This window comes from Ornithorhynchus anatinus, chromosome 5 (genome assembly GCF_004115215.2).
Source record: "Ornithorhynchus anatinus isolate Pmale09 chromosome 5, mOrnAna1.pri.v4, whole genome shotgun sequence".
In the NCBI taxonomy this organism is placed as follows: Eukaryota; Metazoa; Chordata; class Mammalia; order Monotremata; family Ornithorhynchidae; genus Ornithorhynchus; species Ornithorhynchus anatinus.
The window spans coordinates 58,871,658-58,895,860 of record NC_041732.1 but is presented as its reverse complement, the minus strand read 5'-3'; the positions used below and the strand labels follow the sequence as shown (position 1 = coordinate 58,895,860).

The window sequence follows — 24,203 nt, the reverse complement described above, 5'->3', positions numbered from 1 at the left end:
CAGTGTTTGACACTTAGTATGAACTTAACAAATGTAATTAATGATAACGTTGGTATTTGTTAAGCTCTTACTTTGTGCAGAGCACTGTTCTAAGCGCCGGGGTAGATACAGGGTAATCAGGTTGTCCCACAAGAGGCTCACCGTCTCAATCCCCATTTTAAAGATGAGGTAACTGAGGCCCAGAGAAGTTAAGTGACTCGCCCACAGTCACACAGCTGACAAGTGGCAGATCCGGGAGTCGAACTCATGACCTCTGACTCCGAAGCCCAGGCTCTTTCCACTGAGCCACGCTATAGCATTTCTGCTCCGAGCCCCCGGATCCTGCAGATCTCCTGCTTAATCATTTAAATCAATCATTCAGTGGTATTTATTAAACACTTACTGCGTGCAGAGCACCTTAGTAAGAGTCAGTCAGTCCGTCAATCGTATATATTGAGTGCTAACCGTGTGCAGAGCGCGGTACTAAGTGCTTGGGAGGAGACAGTGGAACAATAAACACATTCCCTGCCCATAACAAGCTTACAGTCTAGAATAGAGTTTAGAGTCTACAGTTAAAGCTTGGAAGAGTACAGTAAAATAGAGTTGGTAGATATGTTCCCTGTCTACAGTGAGCTTACAGTCTACTCCAGGTGTCACCATGAAGTGGGAGTGGAAGAGAGGGAGAAATAACCTCCTTGAAAGGTGGTGTTCCCGGTGCAGAACTGGTTTCTGGATCCGATTCTTTTTCATGCAGGTGTGGAGAAGTGTGCAGGTGGGGAGGGAAAGCCTTCCCTTAGCAACGCATAGTCCTTCCTTTGCAAGAGAGTTGCGAGTAAAAGCGTAATTTTGGCTGGTAAGTACGGAGGTTGCGCTGCAGGCAGAGAGCCAAAGCCTTGTCACACTCACAGAGGTTTTTCTCACACCAGCTCCCAGCACCTACCCGCGCAAAAAGCAAATTCCCAGACAGGTCACTGAGTGATTCACAGCTAAGATTCCTCAGAGAAGGTGGGAGGTGGTTTCCGTCACGGCCTCTCTTTCCCCTTTCCCTTCAGAACTCATAGCACAGTGGATAGAGGTTGGACCTGGGATTCGAAGCAGCGTGGCTCAGTGGAAAGAGCCTGGGCTTCGGAGTCAGAGGTCATGGGTTCGACTCCCGGCTCTGCCACTTGTCAGCTGTGTGACTGTGGGCAAGTCACTTCACTTCTCTGGGCCTCAGTTACCTCATCTGTAAAATGGGGATTAACTGTGAGCCTCACGTGGGACGACCTGATTCCCCTGTATCTCCCCCAGCGCTTAGAACAGTGCTCTGCACATAGTAAGCGCTTAACAAATACCAACATTATTATGATTACCTCAGCGCTTAGAACAGTGCTCTGCACGCAGTAAGCACTTAACAAATACCAACATTATTATTATTATTATTCGAAGACCATGGGTTCTAATCCTGGCTCCATCGCTTCTCTGCTGTGTGACCTCACTTTACTTTTCTGTGCCTCAGTTACTCCTCTGTAAAATGAAGTTTGAGATGGTGAGCCCCACGCGGGACAGGAACTGTGTCCAACCTGATTCGCTTGTATCCACCCTCATGCCTGACATATAGTAAGCACTTAACAAATACTATAATAATAATTATTATTATTAGAACCCTAAGCCTCAGCTCCCTCTTTGAAAGATTTGGGGAACTGGTGGGTGCTTTCTCATTGGGCCCCATTCTCAACTTTCCCACCTCCGCCTGGAATTCCCTCCTCCTTCCAATCCACCAGGCCAGAGCTCTCTCCATCTTCAAAGCCCTTCTGCTCCCCTGTAGACTGTAAACTCACTGTGGGCAGGGAACGTGTCTACCATCTCTGCTAGATTGCACTCTCCCAAGTGCTCGGTACAATGCTCTGCACACAGTAAGCGCTCAATATATACAAATGATTTTTTTCTACGGTATTTGTTAAGCACTTACTACGAGCCAAGCACTAGTCTAAGCACTGGGATGGATACAAGCTGATCAGGATGAGCACAGTCCCTGTCCCGCACAGGGCTCACAGTCTTAATTCCCGTTTTACAGATGCGGTAATTGAGGCACGTAGAAGTGAAGTGATTTGACCAAGGTCACACAGCAGACAAATGACGGAGCCAGAATTAGAACCCAGATCCTCCTGACTCCCAGGCCTGTACTCTATCCACTAGACCACACTGCTTCTCCAAGCAGTGAAATCCCACCTCCTCCAACAGGCCTTCCCAGGTCTTATCCAACCAGGAGCCTCCACTAGCAGCTATATTTGCACAACTGCCGAAAGTGCTTATGCATATTCTTGATTTACATGAACTAAAACTTATTTATCTTTTTATCCTTCCATATACTTGTTATCAACAACTGTAGTGTTGTCTCCTACTCCATCTATCTGTGAATGTCCTGTGTCTGTCTGACTCTTTGATTGTAAGCTTCTTGAGAGCAGGGAGAAGAGCTTGGCCTAGTGGAAAAGACACGGGCCTGGGAGTCAGAGGACCTGGATTCTAATCCCAGCTCTGCCCTTTGCCTTCTCTGTGACCTTAGGCAAATCACTGAATTTTACTGCATCTCGGTTTACCCAACTGTAAAATAGATATTAAAAAGCCGTTCTCTCTTCTTCTAGGACTATGAGCCCTAAATAATGTTGGTATTTGTTAAGCGCTTACTATGTGCAGAGCACTGTTCTAAGCGCTGGGGTAGACACAGGGGAATCAGGTTGTCCCACGTGGGGCTCACAGTCTTAATCTCCATTTTACAGATGAGGGAACTGAGGCACAGAGAAGTTAAATGACTTGCCCACAGTCACAAAGCTGACAAGTGGCAGAGCTGGGATTCGAACTCATGACCTCTGATTCCAAAGCCCGTGCTCTTTCCACTGAGCCACGCTAAATGAGATGTGGACTGTGTCCAACCCGATTGCCTTGTCTCTTCCCAGTGCTTAGAACAGTGCTTGCCACTTAGGGTGAAAGAAATATAATAATAATAATTTAAAAAACTGTAGTCCTCCAACTTCTATGATACAGTTCTCTTTAGCCGCAAGCCCTCAATTAATACCGTCGATTTACTCATTCATTCATTCAGTCTGAGCGCTTACTGTGTGCAGAGACTGTACTAAGTGCTTGGGAGAGTACGACAACATTCCCGCTCCACAATGAGCTCACAGTCTGGATTATTCCCATATTTATCTGTAGCTCCGTGAAGATCTCAGAACACTCCAAGGACATTCCCTCCAAAATATTCTTCCCTCTGTGCCTCAATAAGCAGGCGACATGGTAAAGATGAGGCTTTCATGTGTCAGTTGGGAAGATTGAAGTACAGAAAGGTTAAGAGATTTACCCAAGGTCACACAGCAGGTCAGCGTTAATCAAACAGTAGCATTCCCATCCCCGTACTGATTGGGAGAGCAATCATAGAGTCTCCCTTCGAGAATGACAGATAAGTCTCCATCCTTCAGGAACCAGAAACTGTATAAAGAGCAGCATGACCAAGTGGAAGGAGAACTGGCCTGGCATTTAGAAGGACTTGGGTTCTAATCCCAGTTTTGCCACTTGTCTGCTGTGTGATCTCAGGCAAGACACTTCACTTCTCTATGCCTCAGTTACCTGTAAAATGGGGATGAAGACTGTGGGATAGGGACTGTATCCAACCTGATTGGCTTGAATCTACCCCAGCACTTAGTAGGGTGACTTTGCACTTAACAAATTACCATAAAAAAAGTCTACTCTTTCACATGCCTGCTGTGTGACCTTAGCCGAGTCACTTAATTTCCCCTGGCCTCATTTTCCTCAACTGTAAAATGAGGATTCAAAACCTGGCCTCCATCCTTCTTAAAATCAGAGCCCAAAATGAGACAGAGACTGCATCTGACCTGATGATCTTGTATCTACACCAGTGCTTTGAACAGAGCTTGGCACAAAGTGAGCACTTAACAAGTGTCGTGATTATTATTTCATTATTAGAACCTGGGTCTCCTGATTCTCAGAGCCGCACTTTTTTTCCGCCACACAGTACGGTCCAGTGAATAGATCACGGTCCTGGGAATCAGAAGGACCTGGTTTCTCACCCCAGCTCTGACACTTGCCTGCTGTGCAACCTTGGGCAAGTTACCTCAGTTACCTCATCTGTAAAATGGGGATTGAGACTGTGTGCCCCATGCGAGACTTGGACTTTATAGTAATAATAATGTTGGTATTTGTTAAGCGCTTACTATGTGCCGAGCACCGTTCTAAGCGCTGGGGGAGATACAGGGTAATCAGGTCGTCCCACGTGAGGCTCACAGTTAATCCCCATTTTACAGATGAGGTAACTGAGGCCCAGAGAAGTGAAGTGACTTGCCCACAGTCACACAGCTGACAAGTGGCAGAGCCGGGAGTCGAACCCATGACCCCTGACTCTGAAGCCCAGGCTCTTTCCACTGAGCCACGCTGCTTCCCCAACCTGATAAACCTTTAACCAACCTGATAAACTTGTATCGACCCCAGGGCTTAGAACAGGGCTTGATATTCAGCAAGCACTTAAAAAATAACATTATTATTACACCAACAGCAATATTACCATTACTGGGACAGCTCAACAGAAGAAAAGACCCATCCCTGCTCCGCAGGAGCTTAGCAAAAATAAGATCTCCCGTTTCCAAGGTTTCTGGTCTAATCCTCAAGGATCAGGCTCAGTCCCTCCCATCCCATAAAAAAAGCTGGAATTAGAATTGTTTCCCTTTGCTGATAGCCATCCCTGAGCCCTGGGGTCTCTGTTTTGGGGAGCTCCAGCTCCCACAGGCCCAGGCGACATGCCTGCCGGATGGAAGCCGGGGGAAGAAACTCTGGAATCTGGAAGCCATTCCGACAGGACCTGAGGCCTCGGAGACGTGATTTGACTCCCTGCCGAAACCGGCCCAAAACCATGACTGCCTCATCCGAGCCCGGTAAGTTATTTGTTGTTGTTGTTATTTTATGGCATTTAATTCATTCACTCAATCATATTTATTGAGGGCTTCCTATACGCTGGGCACTGTACTAAGCACTTGGGAGAGTACACTATAACAATAACAGACACACGCTCACTATGTGCCGGGCACATAGTAAATGCAGGCTAATCAGGTTGGAAGCAGTTCACGTCCCATAAGGGACTCATGGTCTTAATCCCCATTTTGCAGATGAGGTTTCTGAGACCCAGAGAAGTGAAGTGACTTGACGAAGGTCGCCCAGCAGACAAGTGACGGAACTGGGATTCATCCATTCATTTAATTATATTTATTGAGTGCTTACTCTTTTCAGAGCACGGTACTAAGCGTTTGGGAGACTCCAATATAACAATTAATGGACACATTCCCTGCCCACAGTAAGCTTACAGTCCAGAGGATTAGAACCCAGTTTCGAGAACTAGCCCCAGCCCGCCCCTGCAGCCCTCCCAGAAATGGGTGGAAGCTGAGGTTGACCCTTCGGGGAGACCTTCCAAAGGGGAGGGAGGCGATGATCGGGGAAGCCGGAGAATCCGGAAGGAGGGAGGAAAAGGGATGCGGGGGGCAATGGAGACAGCACTGTGCTCATTTGTATATATTTTATTGCCCTATTTATTTTGTTAATGAAGTGTACATCCCCGATTCTATTTATTGCTATTAAGTTGTCTTGTTTTTGTCCGTCTGTCTCCCCCGATTAGACTGTGAGCCTGTCGGTGGGCAGGGTTTGTCTCTATCTGTTGCCAAATTGTACATTCCAAGCGCTTAGTACAGTGCTCTGCACATAGTAAGCGCTCAATAAATACGATTGAACGGATGAAAGAGATGGGCCGGGGCTACTGCTCTGGGTAGGAAGAGAGGAAGGCGACTCACCACACCGAATCACCCCGCGAGTGTAGCTGTATCTGTAGCGGTCCCAGAAGGTCCAGCAGCGGTGCGAGATGAGTCCACCGTAACAGCAGTCATGGGCCTGGCAGCACCTATAGGGGGTCAGGGAAGAGGGGAGATGGGCTCCCATCCTGCTGCTCCATAATAATAATAATGATAATGACTGTATTTAATAATAATGATGATGATGGTATTTGTTAAGTATTTACTATGTGCCAAGCACTGTTCTAAGCACTGAGGTAGATACAAGGTAATCAGGTTGTCCCACGTGGGGCTCACAGTCTTCATCCCCGTTTTACAGTTGAGCTAACTGGGGCACAGAGAAGTTTAGTGGCTTGCCCAAAGTCACACAGCTGACACGTGGCAGAGGCAGGACTAAAACCCACCACCTCTGACTCCCAAGCCCGTGCTCTTTCCACTAAGCCACGCTGCTTCTCTATTTGTTATGTGCTTACTATGTGCCAAGCACTGTTCTAAACACTGGGATAGACACAAGGTAATCAGGTTGTCCCACGTGGGGGTCCCCGTCTCAAGTCCCCATTTTACAGATGAGGTAACTGAGGCACAGAGAAGCGAAGTGGAAAGAGCACAGACTTGGGAGTCAGAGGTCACGGGTACCGGCTCCGCCACTTGTCAGCTGTGTGACTTTGGGCAAGTCACTTCGCTTCTCCGGGCCTCAGTTACCTCATCTGTAAAATGGGGATTAGGACTGTTAGCCCCATGTGGGACAACCTGATTACCTAGTGTTCCCCTCAGTGCTTAGAACAGCGCACATAGTAAGCGCTTAACAAATGCCATCATTATTATTATTAAAAATTTTGCCTCCCACTGGGGGAATCGAACCCCAGTCTCCTGTGTGACAAGAGGGGTTATTTACCACTATACTAGCGAGGAGAGGTAGAGCCCTCGTGTTGGAAGAGAGGGGGCCGACACCCAACACGGAAGAAGGACTGTGAGCCCCTCGTTGGGCAGGGATTGTCTCTATCTGTTGCTGAATTGTCCATTCCAAGCGCTTAGTACAGTGCTCTGCACATAGTAAGCGCTCAATAAATACGATTGAATGAAAGGAGCCTCCTTGGGTCTGCCCAGACCTTTTTGTGGGTTGGTAACTGTGGCCAGGTGCTTTGGTTGCTGGCTGTGCTTCCCCTACCCGTGATTTATTTTAATGTCTGTCTCCATCCACTAGATTGTCAGCTCCATGAAGGCAGGGATCAAGAATACGGCTTCTATTATATTATTTTCTTCCAAGCTCTTAGTAGTGGTAGTTGTAATGCGGTAGAAGACGGTCCAGCGCTTAGTACCGTGTCTAGCACGTAGCAGGTGCTTAACAAACATCGTAGTTAGTTGTAGTAATCAATCAGTCAGTGGGATTTATTGAGCCCTCACTGTGTGCAGGTGATCGCACTAAGCGGTTGGGAGAAGCCGCACGGCCTAGTGGGAAGAGCACGGGCTTGGGAGTCAGAGGTCGTGGGTTCTAATCCCGGCTCCGCCACTCGTCTTCTCTGTGACCTTAGGCAGGTCACCTCGCTTCTCTGTGCCTCAGTCCCCTCATCTATAAAATGGGAATTAAGCCCCATGTAGGACAACCTGATTACCTTGGATCTACCCCAGCGCTTAGAATAGTGGTTGGCACATTGTAAGCACTTAACAAACACCATCATCATTATTATTCTTACAGTACAACGGAGTTGAGAGACACGTTCCCTGCCCACAATGAGCAAATGGTTTAGAGGATAGGAGTAGAAGGAGTAGCACTGCGTAGTGGATACGGCCCAAGCCTGGGAGTCAGAAGGTCATGGGTTCTAATCCCTGCTCTCCCACTTCTCTGCTGTGTGACCCCAGAGGAAAGTCACTTCACTTCCCTGTGCCTCAGTTACCTCATCTGTAAAAAGGGGATTGAAACTGTGAGCCCGTTGTGGGACAGGGACTGTGTGCAACCTGATAAACTTGCACCTAGCCCTGCGCTTAGTACAGTGCCTGGCACTTAAGGAAGAACTTAGAATAATGGATAGGCCAGGGGCCTGGGAGTCAGAAGGTCATAATAATGCTGGTATTTGTTAAACACTTACTATGTGCCAAGCACCATTTTAAGCACTGAGGTAGATACAAGGTAATCAGGTTGTCCCACGTGGGGCTCACATTCTTAATCCCCATTTTACAGATGAGGTAACTGAGGCACAGACAAGTGAAGTGACTTGCCCAAAGTCACACAGCTGACAAGTGGCAGAGCTGGGATTAGAACCCGCAACCTCTGACTCCCGAGCCTGTGCTTTTTCCACTAAGGCATGCTGCTTCTCTTCTAATCCTAGCTCTGCCACGTGTCTGACATGTGACCTTGGGCAAGTCACTTCACTTCTCTGGGCCTCAGTTACCACATCTGTAAAATGGGGATTGAGACTGTGAGCCCCATGTGGGACAGGGACTGCGTCCAACCCGATTACCTTGTACCTACCCCAGTGCTTTGAACAGTGACTACCACACAGTAAGTACTTAACAAATACCACATTTATTATTATTATTATTAGGAGCTGCAGTGAGAGTAGGAGTAGGAATAGAAGTTTAGTAGTAGTAATAATATTTATTAAGTGCTTATTGTGTGCAGGGCACTGTACTTAGTAGTTTAGTTCAGTGCTCTGCACACAGTAAGTGCTTAAGAAATAAGATTGACTTATTGATTGAGAGAGCAGCGTGGCTTAGTAGAAAGGGCACAGGCTTGGGAGTCCGGGGTCGTGAGTTCTAATCCTGTCTCCTCCACTTATCAGCTGTGTGACTTTGGGATAGCCACTTAACTTCTCTGTGCCTCAGGCCTCTCATCTGTAAAATGAAGATTAAGACTGTGAGCCCCACCTGGGACAACCTGATTACCTTGTATTGACCCCCAGTGCTCAGAACAGTGTTTGGCACATAGTAAGCATTTAACAAATACCATCATTATTATTGTTGTTGTTTAGGGGCTCTGGTGACAGGTATAGAGGTCTGTGTCGCGGAAGGTGATTTTCCTGTCTGTGCTGCCCCCAAAGTCTGTACTGTAGGTCCCTCCGAACAAGGAAATGGCCTTCTGGGACGTCAAAGTCTTTCTACTCCCACAAGTATTCTCATTCGTTTATTCAATCCTATTTATTGAGCGCTTACTGTGTGCAGAGCACAGTACTAAGCGCTTGGAACGTACAATTCGGCAACAGATAGAGACAATCCCTACCCCACAACGGGCTCACATTCGAGGAAGGTCTGAGAATCGGCCGGTTCCTTCTAACTCGAGGACCAGTGAACACAGACTGACCTGGTCCCGAACCCAAGTCTCAACCCTAACCTTTAACCCTGACCCTAATCTGAACCCCAATCCAAATCCGAACCTGAATTCAAAACCCACCCTTAACAGAAACCCCAACCCAAACGCAACCCAAATCGACCCAACCCAAGTCCAGAAAGCAGCCAGCCCGGACTGGAGTGGGCAAAGTGGATTTTCCCCAACTCGAGGGGTCAGGAAGGAGAGAGGGTTACCTGTCCGTTGCATCTTTCGGTTCACCTTTCCCCCCAATTCCACAGTAGCATCCGTAGAAACTATACTGGATGATGGGGTTCTTTCCCGTGGTTTGACGGATCATTTTCTGAAGCTGCAGCACATTCCCCTGGCCTGGGATCACACCTGAGAAACGACAAAGTGAACTGGGAATGCCGATCCCGAGAGAACGCACGCTTCCCGAGAAGTAGGTTGGGTACTCGGTCCTTTTTCAGGCCTAGCCCCGATGCCATTGGCCCTTGGGCAAACCAACAGACCTCTGTGGACTGCCATTTCTCCTTCTAGAAAGAGGGGATAAAAATTTCTTGCCTCTCCCTGTCTCTCAGGGATGTGTCAAAGATTAGATTGTGAGCCCGTTGTTGGACGGGAATTGTCTCTATCTTTTTCCAAACTGGACATTCTAAGCACTTAGTTCAGTGCTCTGCACACAGTAAGTGCTCAAAAAATACAAGTGAATGAATAAATGAGATATTACTTATTCGTTCATTCATTCAATCATATTTAATGAGCGCTTGCTGTGTGCAGAGTACTGTACTAAGCACTTGGGAGCATATACTACAACAGTTAACAGCTTTAATCTCTTAACAGCAAAGCTGACAGAAACGTTTGGTTTTTACTACGATTATTGTCTGGGCAGTTGGGGGTTGAGGGGAAGGGCCTGGTTCTTGGTTGGTTCATTCATTCATTCAATAGTATTTATCGAGCGCTTACTATGTGCAGAGCACTGTACTAAACGCTTGGAATGTACAGATCGGTAACAGATAGAGACAGTCCCTGCCCTTTGACGGGCTTACGGTCTAATTGGGGGGGGACAGACAAAAACAATAGCAATAAATAGAATCAAGGGGATGAACATCTCATTAAAACAATAGCAAATAAATAGAATCAGGGTGATGTACATCTCATTAACAAAATAAATAAGGTAATGAAAATATATACAGTTGAGCGGACGAGTACGGTGCTGAGGGGAGGGGAAGGGAGAGGGGGAGGAGCAGAGGGAAAGGGGGGGAAAAGAGGGTTTAGCTGAGGAGAGGTGAAGGGGGGTAGAGGGGGAGCAGAGGGAGCAGAGGGAAAAGGGGAACTCAGTCTGGAAAGGCCTCTTGGAGGAGGTGAGCTTTAAATAGGGCTTTGAAGAGGAGAAGAGAAATAGTTTGGCGGATGTGAGGAGGGAGGGCATTCCAGGACCACGGGAGGACGTGGCCCGGGGGTCGACGGCGGGACAGGCGAGAACGGGGGTCAGTGAGGAGGTGGGCGGCAGAGGAGCGGAGCATGCGGGGTGGGAGGTGGAAAGAGAGAAGGGAGGAGAGGTAGGAGGGGGCAAGGGGATGGACAGCCTCAAAGCCTAGAGTGAGAAGTTTTTGTTTCATGCGGAGGTCGATAGGCCACCACTGGAGGTTTTTAAGAAGGGGAGTGACATGCCCAGAACGTTTCTGCGGGAAGATGAGCCGGGCAGCGGAGTGAAGAATAGACTGGACTGGGGAGAGAGAGAAGGAAGGGAGATCAGAGGATGATCCTTCTCATGTTGGGGGAGAGGGCGGGGAGGAAGGGGAGCCCAGAGGTAAAAAGTGTCCCTGAGTTATGGGTTCGACGGCTCCTAGTATCAGCAGGGAGCCTCCTCGGGGAGAGACGCCTCCCACCCCCCCCACTGTACAGAGAACCCTGAGATTGGCAACACTTACAAATGGCAAACAGCATGACCCACACCTGCAAAACCTCCATCCTCAGATTGAGCCTGGGAAGAATCAGTCAATCAGTCACATTTGTTGAGAGCGGAGCACTGTACTAAATGCTTGGGAAAGTAGGGCATAATAATATAACAGAGTTGGTAGGTGTGCTCCTTGGCCATAATGAGCTCACAGTCTAGAGGGGGAAACAGAAAATAATATAAATAAGTAAATTACGGATATGTACGTAAGTGCTCTGGGACTGAGGGAGGGGTGAATAAAGGGGGAGAATCGGAGCGACACGGAAGAGAGTGGGAGAAGAGGAAATGAGGGCTCAGGCAGGTAGAGAAACAGAAATGGAGGATGGAAGGGGTAGAAAAGTGACTCTCTAGTTCTGCGGCTATGGCCCCTGATCAGTGAGCTGGTACCAGGATTCTCTACGCTTAGTACAGTGCTCTGCGCACAGTAAGCACTTAATGAATACGATGGAATGATCGAATTCTCTGTGTGTTTCTGGACAAGGACTGTGTCCAACCTGATCATCTTGTATCTAAAATCGATGCTCAATACAGTGCTTGGCACATAGTAAGCGCTTAACAAATGCAGGGCCCTGCAGGCTTGGGGAACACAGGCTGGAGGGTGTGGAGTGCTGCGAGGTTGGAAGCTGGAGGAGATGGGATTTTTAAACCAGTCAGTCACTGGCTTTGATGAGAGCTTAGAGTGTGGAGAGCACCGTATTAAGCTTTCGTGGGAGCACAGTAGAATTACTAGGCACGATAGCCGCCCTCGAGGAGCTTAGTAGTACTAAGAGAGAAGCAGCATGGCCTATACTTCACTCTGCTGCCTGGATGATCTTTCTACAGAAACGCTCTGTACATGTCACTCCCCTCCTCAAAAATCTCCAGTGGTTGCCTATCAACCTTCGCGTGAAACAAAAACTCCTCATTCTTGGCTTCAGAGCTCTCCAACACCTGGCCCCCTCCTTCCTCATCTCCCTTAACTCCTTCTATAGCCCAAGCCACCCACGCCACTCCTCTGGCACTAACCTCCTCACTCAACCGCTGGCCCACGTCCTACCTCTGAGCTGGAACGCCCTCCCTCCTCAACTCCGCCAAACTAGTTCTCTTTCCCTCTTCAAAGCCCTACTGAGAGCTCACCTTCTCCAGGAGGCCTTCCCAGACTGAGTCCCCTCTTATCTCTGCTCCTCCTCCCCTCCCCATCACCCCTGCTCCCTCCCTCCGCTCTACCCCTTTCCTCCCCTCCACAGCACTTGTGTATATTTGTACATATTTATTACTCCATTCTATTTATCCCCTTGATTTTATTTATATCCCCTTGATTCTATTTATTGCTATTGTTCTTGTCCGTCCGTCTCCCCCGATTAGACCGTAAGCCCGTCGAAGGGCAGGGACTGTCTCTATCTGTTACCGATTTGTACAGTCCAAGCGCTTAGTACAGTGCTCTGCACATAGTAAGCGCTCAATAAATACTATTGAATGAATGAATGAATATATATCTATAATTCTATTTATCTACTTTGATGGTATTGATGCCTGTCTACTTGTTTTGTCGTCTGTCTCCCCCTTCTAGACTCTGAGCCCGTTGTTGGGTGGGGATTGTCTCTGTTGCCTAACTGTACTTCCCAAGCACTTAGTACAGTGTTCTGCAACAGTAAGCGCTCAATAAATATGAATGAATTAATGAATTAATACTGGATAGGCCACAGGCCTGGGAGTCAGAAGGATCTGGGTTTTAATCCCGGCTCCACCGCTTCTCTTTTGTGTGACCTTGGGCAAGTCACTTCACTTCTCTGGGCCTCAGTTACCTCATCTGTAAAACGGAGGCTGAAGACTGTGAGTCCCACATGGGACAGGGACTGTGCCCAACCCGATTTGCTTATATCTACCCTAGTGCTTAGTAGAGTGCCTGGCGCATGGTACATGCTTTAAAAGTACCACAATAGATAGTCCTAGTAGTTTAGACTGTGAGCCTGTTGTTTATTAATAATAATAATAATGTTGGTATTTGTTAAGAGCTTACAAAGTGCAGAGCACTGTTCTAAGTGCTGGAGTAGATATAAGGTAATCAGGTCGTCCCACGTGAGGCTCACAGTTAATCCCCATTTTACAGACGAGGTAACTGAGGCACCGAGAAGTGAAGTGACTTGCCCACAGTCGCACAGCTGACAAGTGGCAGAGCCGGGAGTCGAATCCATGACCTCTGACTCCGAAGCCCAGGCTCTTTCCACCGTGCCACGCTGTCAGCCAGTCATTGAGCAGGGATTGTCTCTATCTGTTGTCGAATTGGACATTCCACACGCTTAGTACAGTGCTCAGCATATAGTAAGCATTCAATAAATACGATTGAATGAATGAATAGTAGCAGAAATTGTAGAAGTAATAATATAGGTGTTTATTGAGAACCCACCGAGTGGAAAGCACAACTGAAGCCTGAGTTGTGTTCCCTTCCCACAAAGAGCTTATGGAGAGACTCATAAAAATATTTAGTCAGTCGTTCGTATTTATCGAGCACTACCTGCTATACATGTATACATAATAATAATAATAATGTTGGTATTTGTTAAGCGCTTACTACGTGCAGAGCACTGTTCTAAGCGCCGGGGTAGATACAGCCTAATCAGGTTGCCCCACATGAGGCTCACAGTTAATCCCCATTTGACAGATGAGGGAACTGAGACACAGAGAAGTTAAGTGACTTGCCCACGGTCACCCAGCTGATAAGTGGCAGAGCCGGGATTTGAACCCATGACCTGTGACTCCCAAACCCGGAGTCTTTCCACTGAGCCACGGGAGTCTACAAATAAACAAAGAGGTCCAAAGAGGAAATGCCGTCCATTGGAAGGATTGAGGAGAGGGGAGATGCACGATGAGCTACGTTTCAAGAAGTTGATCCGTGCAGCAATTTAGAGACTGGATTGGAGCGGGGAGAAGCTGGACGTAAGGAAAACAGTTAAGGAAGCCGGTACAACTGTCCAGTCACGATATGACAAGAACTTGGATCAGAGTGGTAGCCTTCTGGGTGGCGAGGACTGGGCAGATGTGGGATATGCTGCGTAATAAGAACTGGTAGGATGTAGAAGTAGCTCGAATGGGAGAATTAAGGATCACGAGGAGAGGCGAATGACATTGAGTTTGGTGTCTTCTGGAATGGGAAGGATGGTGGTCTCATAGATAGGGTTGGGGAAGTTGGAAGGAGGAGAGGTTTAGGAGGGAAGATGAGTCATTCAGTTTTAGGCAAACTAAATTTGAGGTTTTGGACATCTGAAAGGATTAAGGCTGGGAGGCAAGAGGAAATGCAGAGATGTACGTTAGTTGAGATGTAGGGGATGGGGAGGGAGATTTGGAGATCATCTCTCTAGAGGTCATAGTCAAAGCCATAATAATAATAATTATTATGGTATTTGTTAAGCACTTATTAGGTGCCAGGCACTGTTCATTCATTCATTCATTCATTCAATAGTATTTATTGAGGGCTTACTATGTACAGAACACTGTACTAAGCGCTTGGAATGTACAAATCGGTAACAGATAGAGACGGTCCCTGCCCTTTGACGGGCTCACGGTCTAATCGGGGGAGAGGGGCAGACAAGAACAATGGCAATAAATAGAATCAAGGGGATGAACATCTCATTAAAACAATAGCAAGTAAATAGAATCAAGGTGATGTACATCTCATTAACAAAATTAATAAGGTAATGAAAATATATACAGTTGAGTGGACGAGTACAGTGCTGAGGGGGCGGGGAGGAGCAGAGGGAAAGGGGGGAAAAGAGGGCTTAGCTGAAGGGAGGTGAAGCGGGGGTAGAAGGGGAGCAGAGGCAGCAGAGGGAAAAGGGGGAGCTTAGTCTGGGAAGGCCTCTTGGAGGAGGTGAGCTCTCAGTAGGTCTTTGAAGAGGGGAAGAGAATGAGTTTGGCGGAGGTGAGGAGGGAGGGCATTCCAGGACGGCGGGACAGGCGAGAACGGGGGACAGTGAGGAGGTGGGCGGAGGTGAGGAGGGAGGGCATTCCAGGATGGCGGGACAGGCGAGAACGGGGGACAGTGAGGAGGTGGGCGGCGGAGGAGCGGAGCGTGTGGGGTGGGCGGTGGAAAGAGAAAAGGGAGGAGAGGTAGGAGGGTGCAAGGTGATGGAGAGCCTCGAAGCCTAGAGTGAGAAGTTTTTGTTTTGTGCGGAGGTTGATAGGCAACCACTGGAGGTTTTTAAGAAGGGGACTGACATGCCCAGAGTGTTTCTGCACTGTTCTAAGCGCTGGGTTGGATACAAGCCAATTGGGTTGAACACAGCCATGTGAATGGATGAGTTCCCTGAGGAAGATGGGGTACGGCAAGAAGAGAAGACTTAGGACATAGCTTTGTGGAACAGTTTAAAATTTAGAGGGGGAGACAGACACTGAAACCATGAATAGCTTGTATCTACCCCAGCGTTTAGAACAGTGCTTGACATGTCTTATGCTGTCGAGTCATCTCCGAGCCATGGCGACGCCATGGACACATCTCTCCCAGATCACCCCACCTCTACCTGCAATCATTCTGGTAGTGTGCGTATCCATAGAGTTTTCTTGGTAAAAATGCGAAAGAGATTTACCGCCTTCCGCACGGTAAACTCGAGTCTTTGCCCTCAAACTTTCCCCTGCCGCTGCTGCCCAGCATAGTTGAGTTTTGACTTGTAGCAGATTGCTTTCTGCTCTCTAGCCATTGCTCAAACCAGGAATGGAATGGCTATACCTTGGCTTGAGTCTCCCTCCCGGAATCGAGATGGGTAAAGTACTGGAAACTCACCAGGTGCGACCCTGAGAGGAGGCTTGACGCATAATAAGTGCTTAACAGATGCCATCGTTATTATTATTTACAAATTGGAGGAAGAGGGGAAAAGTGTTATGTAAATGAGTTAGTGCTTTAGTAGATTAAGTAAAATACGTACTTATGTGCTACAGGAGGTTATGAGTGCACAAGTACTTGGGTAGTACAGAAATACTGAAGAGTTCAGTGAATTAATAAGGAATTAATTGGGAGAATAGGAGAGAATAAGAATTAATTGAGGAAAGCTTCCTGGACATGTGATTTCAAAGGGCTCTGAAGATGGGAAGAGCTGCGGGCTGCTGGAGTTTAGTTCAGTACCTGGTATAAAGTAAGCGCTTAACAAAGACTGTTAAAAAAAGTCTCGGGGTCAGAATTGAGAAGGTAGGGGAGGATTTTCTTTCTGCTGACCCTTCCCTCATCCTCCTGAGCCTCCTCATCCCCTTGCATGCTGCAATCTCTTAATCCGAGTTAGGATTTTTTTATGGCATTTGTTAAGTACTCACTATGTGCCAGGCACTGTACTGAGCGCTGGGGTAGATGCACCTTGGGTATCGGGTTGGGCACAGTCCCCGTCCCACATGGGTCTCACAGTCTTAATCCCCATTTTACAGATGAGGTAACTGAGACACAGTGAAGGGAAGTGACATTCCCAGCGTGACACGGCAGACACGTGGTGGACTGAGGATTAGAACCCAGGTCTTTCTTACTCCCAGGTCCATGCTATAATAATAATGACGGTATTTGTTAAGCGCTTACTATGTGCCGAGCCCTGTTCTAAGCGCTGGGATAGATACAAAGTTATCAGGTTGTCCCACGTGGGGCTCACAATCTTAATCCTCATTTTCCAGATGAGGTAACTGAGGCACGGAGAAGTTAAGTGATTTGCCCAAAGTCACACAGCTGACAAGTGGAGGAGCCGGGATTAGAACCCACGACCTCCGACTCCCAAGCCCAGGCTCTTTCCACTAATAATAATAATGTTGGTATTTGTTAAGCGCTTACTATGTGCAGAGCACTGTTCTAAGCGCTGGGGTAGGCACAGGGGAATCAGGTCGTCCCACTTGGGGCTCACAGTCTTAATCCCCATTTTACAGATGAGGTAACTGAGGCCCAGAGAAGTGAAGTGACTTGCCCACAGTCACACAGCTGACAAGTGGCCGAGCCGGGATTCGAACCCATGACCTCCGACTCCAAAGCCCGTGCTCTTTCCACTGAGCCACGCTGCTTCCACGCTGCTTCTCTATATCCGCTATGCTACGCTACTTGTCAAGAGAGCAGTCGCCAGATGGAGAGAGTGAGTCCCTGCGGTCCCCAAGATGGAGAATGATTTGAAATAACCTCTCAGGTCCTAGGGAGCACCTCCCTCCTCCTTCAAGCTCTCCTGAGAGGGAGACAGAGAGATGGATAAAGAGAAAAGGGCCTTCTCACCTGGGTGGGTCTCTCTTCCCCGGGCCCGGAGTCCCTCGTGGCCGCCGTGGTGGGGACCAGCGTCTTTATACAGCTAGGCCGGCCCCGTCCCGGCCGCCTTTATGCTGTCCTAGCTCTCGTCAAGGATCGCTGTGACTAAGAGAACTTTGGTTCTTCCCCTTTCTGGGGTTTCCAGGGACTTTTGCTCCTTCCTGCAGCTGTTACCCAACCCAGTCAGGTGGCTCCCTCCAATCCTGATGTCCAGGGAACAGAATGGAAAAGGGAAGGACACCTGGGGCTCAGAGCACCTAGCGGCCCACAGGAAGGGCTCCTTCCACTAAGGGAGCATCGTGGCCCAGTGGAAAGGACACTCACCTGGGAGTCAGAGGTCCTGGGTTCTAATCCCGGCTCCGCCGTGTACCTGTTGGGTGACCTGGAGTAAGTCATTCATTCATTTATTCATTCAATCGTATTTATTGAGTGCTCACTGTGTGCAGAGCACTGTACTAAGGTCTTGGGAGAGTACGATATAACAGTAAACAGACACATTCCCGGTCTACAACGAGCTTCACTTCCCTGTGCCTCAGTTCCCTCATCTGCAAAATGGGGATTCAGTGCCTGTTCTCCCTCCTGCTTAGACAGTGAGCCCTATGTGGGACACATGGGGGACCTGTGTTCTAATCCTGGCTCCACCACTTGTCTGCTGAGTGACCTTGAACAAGTCACTTCACTTTTCTGTGCCTCCGTTACCTCATCTGTAAAATGGGGATTAACTATAAACCCCATGTGGGACAGGGACTGCGTCCAATCCGATATCTCTCCCAGTGCAGAGTACAGTGCCTATTTATTATTTATATCAATGTCTGTCTCCCCTTCTAGACGGCAAGCTCACTGTGGGCAGGGAATGTATTTGCTTATTGTTAGATTGTACTCTTCCAAATACTCCAGTGCTCTACATCCAGTAAATGTTCAGTAAATACAATTGACTGACTGAGTGCCTGACACATGGTAAACACTTAACAGATACCATAATTGTTATAATTATTATTATGATAGAATAAAAACAGCCCCAGAAGTTGCAAACAACAAGCCTGATCTGCCCGATGGAGTCATAATTTGCCCAGTGCGGTTGGGACTGAGGCTCCCACGTTGGCTGCTTCAGTCTTACATGCACTCATGGGTGAATTTCACAATTGCTGATGTGGGGGTTTTTGAGCATGAAGGACATATATGCGCTCACATCACTGACCACAATGTATCACTCTTCCCAGTGCCTTCCCGGAGACACATTCATGACCTCGGCCCTGCCCGGAGTTTCCCAGAAAACTTCAGAGTTCCTTCCGGAGGCTTTCATGGACAGTTTGTTCTGGACCCCTCTCCAGCACTTTAGCACCTTCCAGGGAGTCGGGGAGAACTCAGCAGTGCTGCAAATAGCCCACGATCTTGAGATTGGATTGACACCCTTGAAAATGAAAGGCTATGGGACGTCTTTTAATATTTGGATTCTACCAACGTCATCAATCGGTGGTATTTCTCAAGGGTTTACTGTGTGCCGAGCACTGTTCTAAGCACTTGGAGAGTACAGTACACTGGTTTTTGATCTGCCCACTTCATGCAGTTCCCACCCCATCATCTGAATGGCATCATTCCCCCCTTCCCACTCCCCACTGGATCTGATCGCTGCAAAATCTGCTTGTTGAGACCCTGTTCCCTTCTCTGAAAGCCTGTTTGACTGCCACGATACCTAAAGAGCTGATGAAAGGGCTGGGAAATCAGATTCATGATCAATCGATGGATCGAGAGGATTTATTGAGAACTACTCTGTACGGAACACTAAACTAAGCACTTGGGAGAAAGTACAGTAAAAGTCTAAAGCATGATCACCGCTCTAAAGGAGTTTTCAACTAACGGGGGAGACAGACCCAAAATAAGGTGCGGTTGGGAGAAAGATTGTTTAAATTGTGGAATGTGTAATTAGATACCGACAAAAGTGCAACTAAAAGTTTTGAGATCATAACATTTGGGAGGATAACACTTGGAGAGAAGAAAAATTCATTGGGGAAGATCCCATGAAACAGATGGAATTTCAGAAAGGCTTTGAAGATGGGGAGAGCTGAGGTCTGGTAGATTTGAAGAAGGAGGCAATGATAGAAGGAAGGGACCAAGTAGGGAGACTCAAGAGGTACAGTAAGAAGGAGATCTTGGAAAGAATGGAGAGTGTGAGCTGGGGTTCATTAGGAGAAAAGAGTGGATAAGTGAGAGGGAGAGATGTGATGTAATTCTTTGAAAGCAACAGGAGTTTCTGCGTGATGTGGAGAGGAATGGCGAATCACCGAGGGCTCCAGAGGAGTTGGAAGATTCATGCAGGACTAGGTTTTAAAAAGATGATCCAGGCAGCAGAGTAAAGTGTGGACTGGAGAGAGGAGTCTAGCCGGGATATTACTTGTCTGGACCAGGGTGGTGACCATTTGGATGGAGGAGGAAAGGGTGGTTTCAGGAAATGTGGACAAAAAAAAATCAACAATATCTAGAGACAGATTGAATGTGAGATTTGAGAAAGAAAGAGAGATGAATCCAGAATAATGCCAAGGTTGCAGGCTTCAGAGACAGGGAAGATGAAGTCGCTGCTATGATGGAAAAGTTAGAGGCTGGCGTGGATTGGAAAGGGAAGATATATTCAGTTTTAGATGGTGCCAGCAGGACCAAAAGGTAAAGGACCTGGGATTACTCAGCTTGGAGAAGAGAAATGAATAACAGTATTTCAACTAACCCTGCTACTCATCAAGTATCCAAAAAAATAGTCAGGTATTAACTACAGCATGAAGGATTTCAGATAGACCCAAAGAAGTATTTCCCAACTGTAAGAAGAGGCATGGCCTAGTGGAAAGAGCACAGGCCTGGGAGTCAGTCTAATTCTGATTCGGTCGACTGTTTGCTCTGTGACCTTGCACACGTCACTTCACCTCTCTGTGGCTCAGTTCTCCTGTTCTCCCTCCTATGTAGACTCTGAGCCCCGTGTGGGACAGGGACTCGGTCGAGCTTAATTCGCGTGTATCTACCCCAGTGTTTAAAACAGTGTTTGACACATAGTAAGTGCTTAACCCATACCATAAAAAAATGACCGAAGGAAACTCTGGAACCTTTTCCTCAGAAGAGCTGTGACAGAGTCTGTGACGGTTCGAAGGTGGGGCTCTTCTATGAGTTTGGTGAGCTCCTTGAGAGGCGGGACCACGTCTTCCAACTCTTTTGTGTTGTACTCTCCCTAGCTCTGAGTACAGTGCTCTGTACAGTGCTCAATAGATACCACCGAAAGATGGATTGATTGACACTCCCTGGACTTGAAGCAGCATGGCCTAGTGGATAGAGCCCGGACCGGGGAGTCGGAAGACCCTGGGTTCTAATCCTGACTCCACCGTTGTCTCCTGTGTGACCTAGGGCAAGTCATTTAACATCTATGTGCCTCAGTTCCCTCCTCTGTAAAATGGAGATTAAGACTGCGAGCCCCATGTGGGACACAGACTGTGTCCAGCCTGATTAGCTTGTATTTTCCCCGGTGCTTAATTCACTGGCTGGTGCATAGTAAACGCCTAACCAATACCATAAAAAAGGCATGCGATGTCAGGCCCCTGAGGTAGGGTGGAGAAGGTGGCACTCAGTACGTTCCCAAGTAATAATAATGTTGGTATTTGTTAAGCGCTTACTATGTGCAGAGCACTGTTCTAAGCGCTGGGGAAGACACAGGGGAATCAGGTTGTCCCACGTGGGGCTCACAGTCTTAATCCCCATTTTACAGGTGAGGTAACTGAGGCCCAGAGAAGTGAAGTGACTTGCCCACAGTCACACAGCTGACAAGTGGCAGAGCCCGGATTCGAACCCATGACCTCTGAAAGTAATGGACTGCATTGGCCAGTGACAGTACCTGCTAGGGTGATGCCCTCGTTGGTAAAAGTTTCCAACCAAAGAATCCCCATGGGCATCACATGTGGGGGCAGGTTCAACTGAAGAGCTACGTGGTCTAGTGGATAGAGCACGGGCCTGAAAGTCAGAAGGACCTGGGTTCTAATGCCGGCTCTGCCGCTTGTCTGCTGTGTGACCTTGAGCAAGTCACTTCACTTCTCTACCCCAGTTCCCTTAGCTGTAAAATGGGGATTAAGACTGTGAGCCCCGTGTGGGACGGGACTGTGTCCAAAACGATTACTTTCATTCATTCAGTAGTATTTATGGAGCACTTACTATGTGTAGAGCACTGTTCTAAGCGCTTGGAATGTACAAATCGGTAACAGATAGAGACAGTCCCTGCCCTTTGACGGGCTCACGGTCTAATCGGGGGAGACGGACAGACAAGAACATCTCATTAAAACAATAGCAAATATTGTTTTAATATTTGCAAATATAGCAAATACTTTCTATCTACTCCAGCGCTTAGAACAGTGCCTGGCACGGACTGAGTGCTTAACAAATAAAAACAAAAACTGGCTACCGCGGGTGGGAGAGACCTCAGTGACTCATGGTGTCATGGCTTGGCCTTGACTCTCTGTGGCTTCACTTGGGCCGTAAATACAAACACCATTGTAGTGGTGCTTTGCTTGATTAGAGGTTGTTTGTGTGCAAGCTACCCTGCAGGGCTGGATCTTCATGCCCTTCTAAACAAGGGAGGCGCCTCCCTGAATGTCCTTATTCACGTGGGATTAGACCCCCGACTACCCAATCGGCTTTAGGGATTGGGCAGCTTGACCTCCACCCAGGCGAGGTTCCCGAAAGGCTGGCCTCAAACATAAACACGGTCAATTGCAGTCCATTGTTCTTTATATTTACTGATTACCAGGCCTTGCTAATAATGTTGGTATTTGTTAAGCGCTTACTATGTGCAGAGCACCGTTCTAAGCGCTGGGGGAGATACAGGGTCATCGGGTCGTCCCACGTGAGGCTCACGGTTAATCCCCATTTTACAGATGAGGTAACTGAGGCCCAGAGAAGTGAAGTGACTTGCCCAAAGTCACACAGCTGACAAGTGGCAGAGCCGGGAGTCGAACCCATGACCTCTGACTCCGAAGCCCGGGCTCTTTCCACTGAGCCACGCTGCTTCCCTATCTGTATCTGTTAATACAGATAATGGGGAGGATGAGGGTGATAATGGTGGTGATGATGACCATAATATCCTTCCCCAAGATACCCACCACACTTGATAACAAACTAGCTCAAACTGAATTCAAAGGAAGAAAAAATCAACACTGTAAACTCCGTGCAGGTGAGGTTTGTACGGATACAGCTTTAGATTCTGATTTCTGGACTATCTTAGACTCTTAGGTCCCAGAGGGCAGAGCCCAGGGGCAGCAAAAAGCAGATCTCTCATAGAGAAGTGGCATGGCCCATGGCCTGGGAGTCAGAAGGTCATGGGTTCTAATCCCGGCTCCACCACTTGTCTTCCGTGTGACCTCGGGCAAGTCATTTTGCTTCTCTATGCCTCGGTTACCTCATCTGTAAAATGGGGATTAAGACTGTGAGCTCACTGTGGGACGGGAACTGTGTCTAACCCAATTTGCTTGAATTCCCCCACCCCCAGCACTGAGTACAGTGGCTGGCACGTGGTAAATCCTTAACAAATAAATACCACAATTATTATTATTCAGTGAAACATTCCCACAAATCCAGAGTCTGCACAGCTCGATTGCCCAGCTTTGCACGGCAGTTACCCCTGTTTCAGGAGTGGCAGGCACTTTCTGCAGGATAGATGTCACAGGGTCACATAGGGTCAGCTCCCCAGGTGTTGGCTATTGAGCTAGGTTCACCCCTGGATGTGAGGAAGTGGCCACTGGAAGCTGCATGACTCTTTCAGGGCCCTAGAAGCAACACCTGCTTCGTTCCCCCTTTTTAAAAAAAACGGTATTTGTTAATAACAACAGAAATGGTAGTATTTGTTAAGTGCTTACTATGTCAAGCACTGTCCTAAGCACTGGGGTAGATTCAAGGTAATCAGTTTGGGCCCAGCCCATGTCCCATGTGGAGCTCACAGTCTTAAGCCCATTTTATGGATGAGGTAACTGAAGCACAGAGAAGCTAAAACCAAGGTCACACAGAAAGACATGTGGCAGAGCAGAGATCAGAACCAAGGTTCTCTGAATCCCGGAACCGGGTTCTTTCCACTAGGCCTTGCTGCTTCCCCCGAATAGGTTCCATGGTCTCTGGTCTGAGGGATGCTGCTCAGAACCAGCTGATACCCACACCCCTTCAGGACTCGCTTTCAGGCCACCCCAAGAAGACAAGGGAAAGGGAGAAAGCTAACCCAAGACTTCGTGTTGTCCATTTTCTCCATGAGAATCTGGGTTCAAATCCCAGCTGCGCTACTCACTTGCTGGGGGACCTTGGGCAAGTTGGGGCCAGTCTGCTTCCTAGTACGGATCTGGAATCCCCCCTGCCTCCACCCCTGTTTCCTTTCAGAGTCTTGTTTTCCAAAAAGAGTTGGGCCAGGGATCCAGCATGCTTGGTACTTGGTGGAGATTATGACCTGCCAAGCCTACAATATTAATAATAATAATAGTACTGGTGTTAATCGCTTACTATGTGTCAAGTACTGGGGTAGATAAAAGCGAATCAGGATGGATGAAGTCCCTGTCCCACATGGTGTTCGTGGTCTTAATCCCCATTTTACAGATGAGGTAACTGAGGCTCAGAGAAGTGAGTGACTTGCCTAAGGTCACACGGCAGACAGGTGGTGGAGCTGGGACGAGAACCCGGGTCTTTCTGATTCCCAGGCCCATGCTCTATCCACTGGACAAGGTGTTTCTCTATCTGACGTGTCCCCTGAAATTTGCCTTCCCCTTCAGATCTTGCTGGGATTATTATAACACGGTCCTACAGCAGAGTTCGAAGCAATGTGGACAGGGTCCGGGCTTGGGAGTCAGAGAATCTGGGTTCTAATCCCGGCTCTCCCACTTAACTCCTAAGTGACCTTGGGAAAATTCACTTCTCTGT

The 24,203-nt window shown here is 48.0% G+C and overlaps 1 protein-coding gene across 1 annotated transcript; it reads right to left on the bottom strand.

Annotated features, from left to right (window-relative positions):
• Nucleotides 1-595: 595 nt before the first annotated feature.
• LOC100081113 (phospholipase A2 homolog sphenotoxin basic subunit B) lies at nucleotides 596-11,141 on the bottom strand. Its single transcript, XM_029066755.2, has 4 exons — nucleotides 11,022-11,141; nucleotides 9,324-9,468; nucleotides 5,808-5,914; nucleotides 596-915 (listed from the first exon to the last, which is right to left on the bottom strand). The coding sequence occupies exons 1-4, from the start codon at nucleotides 11,059-11,061 to the stop codon at nucleotides 773-775; spliced, it is 435 nt and encodes a 144-aa protein (XP_028922588.1). The 5' UTR covers nucleotides 11,062-11,141; the 3' UTR covers nucleotides 596-772.
• Between the last annotated feature and the right edge of the window lie 13,062 nt (nucleotides 11,142-24,203).

Coding starts and splice junctions, on each gene's coding strand:
- LOC100081113 (XM_029066755.2), bottom strand. CDS start 11,061: ATGGAGGTTTTGCAGGTGTGGGTCATGCTGTTTGCCATTT. Junction 5,915..9,323: donor CCGAAAGATGCAACGGACAG/GTAACCCTCTCT, acceptor GACCCCCTATAG/GTGCTGCCAGGCCCATGACT. Junction 916..5,807: donor TCGCGGGGTGATTCGGTGTG/GTGAGTCGCCTT, acceptor TTGCGCGGGTAG/GTGCTGGGAGCTGGTGTGAG.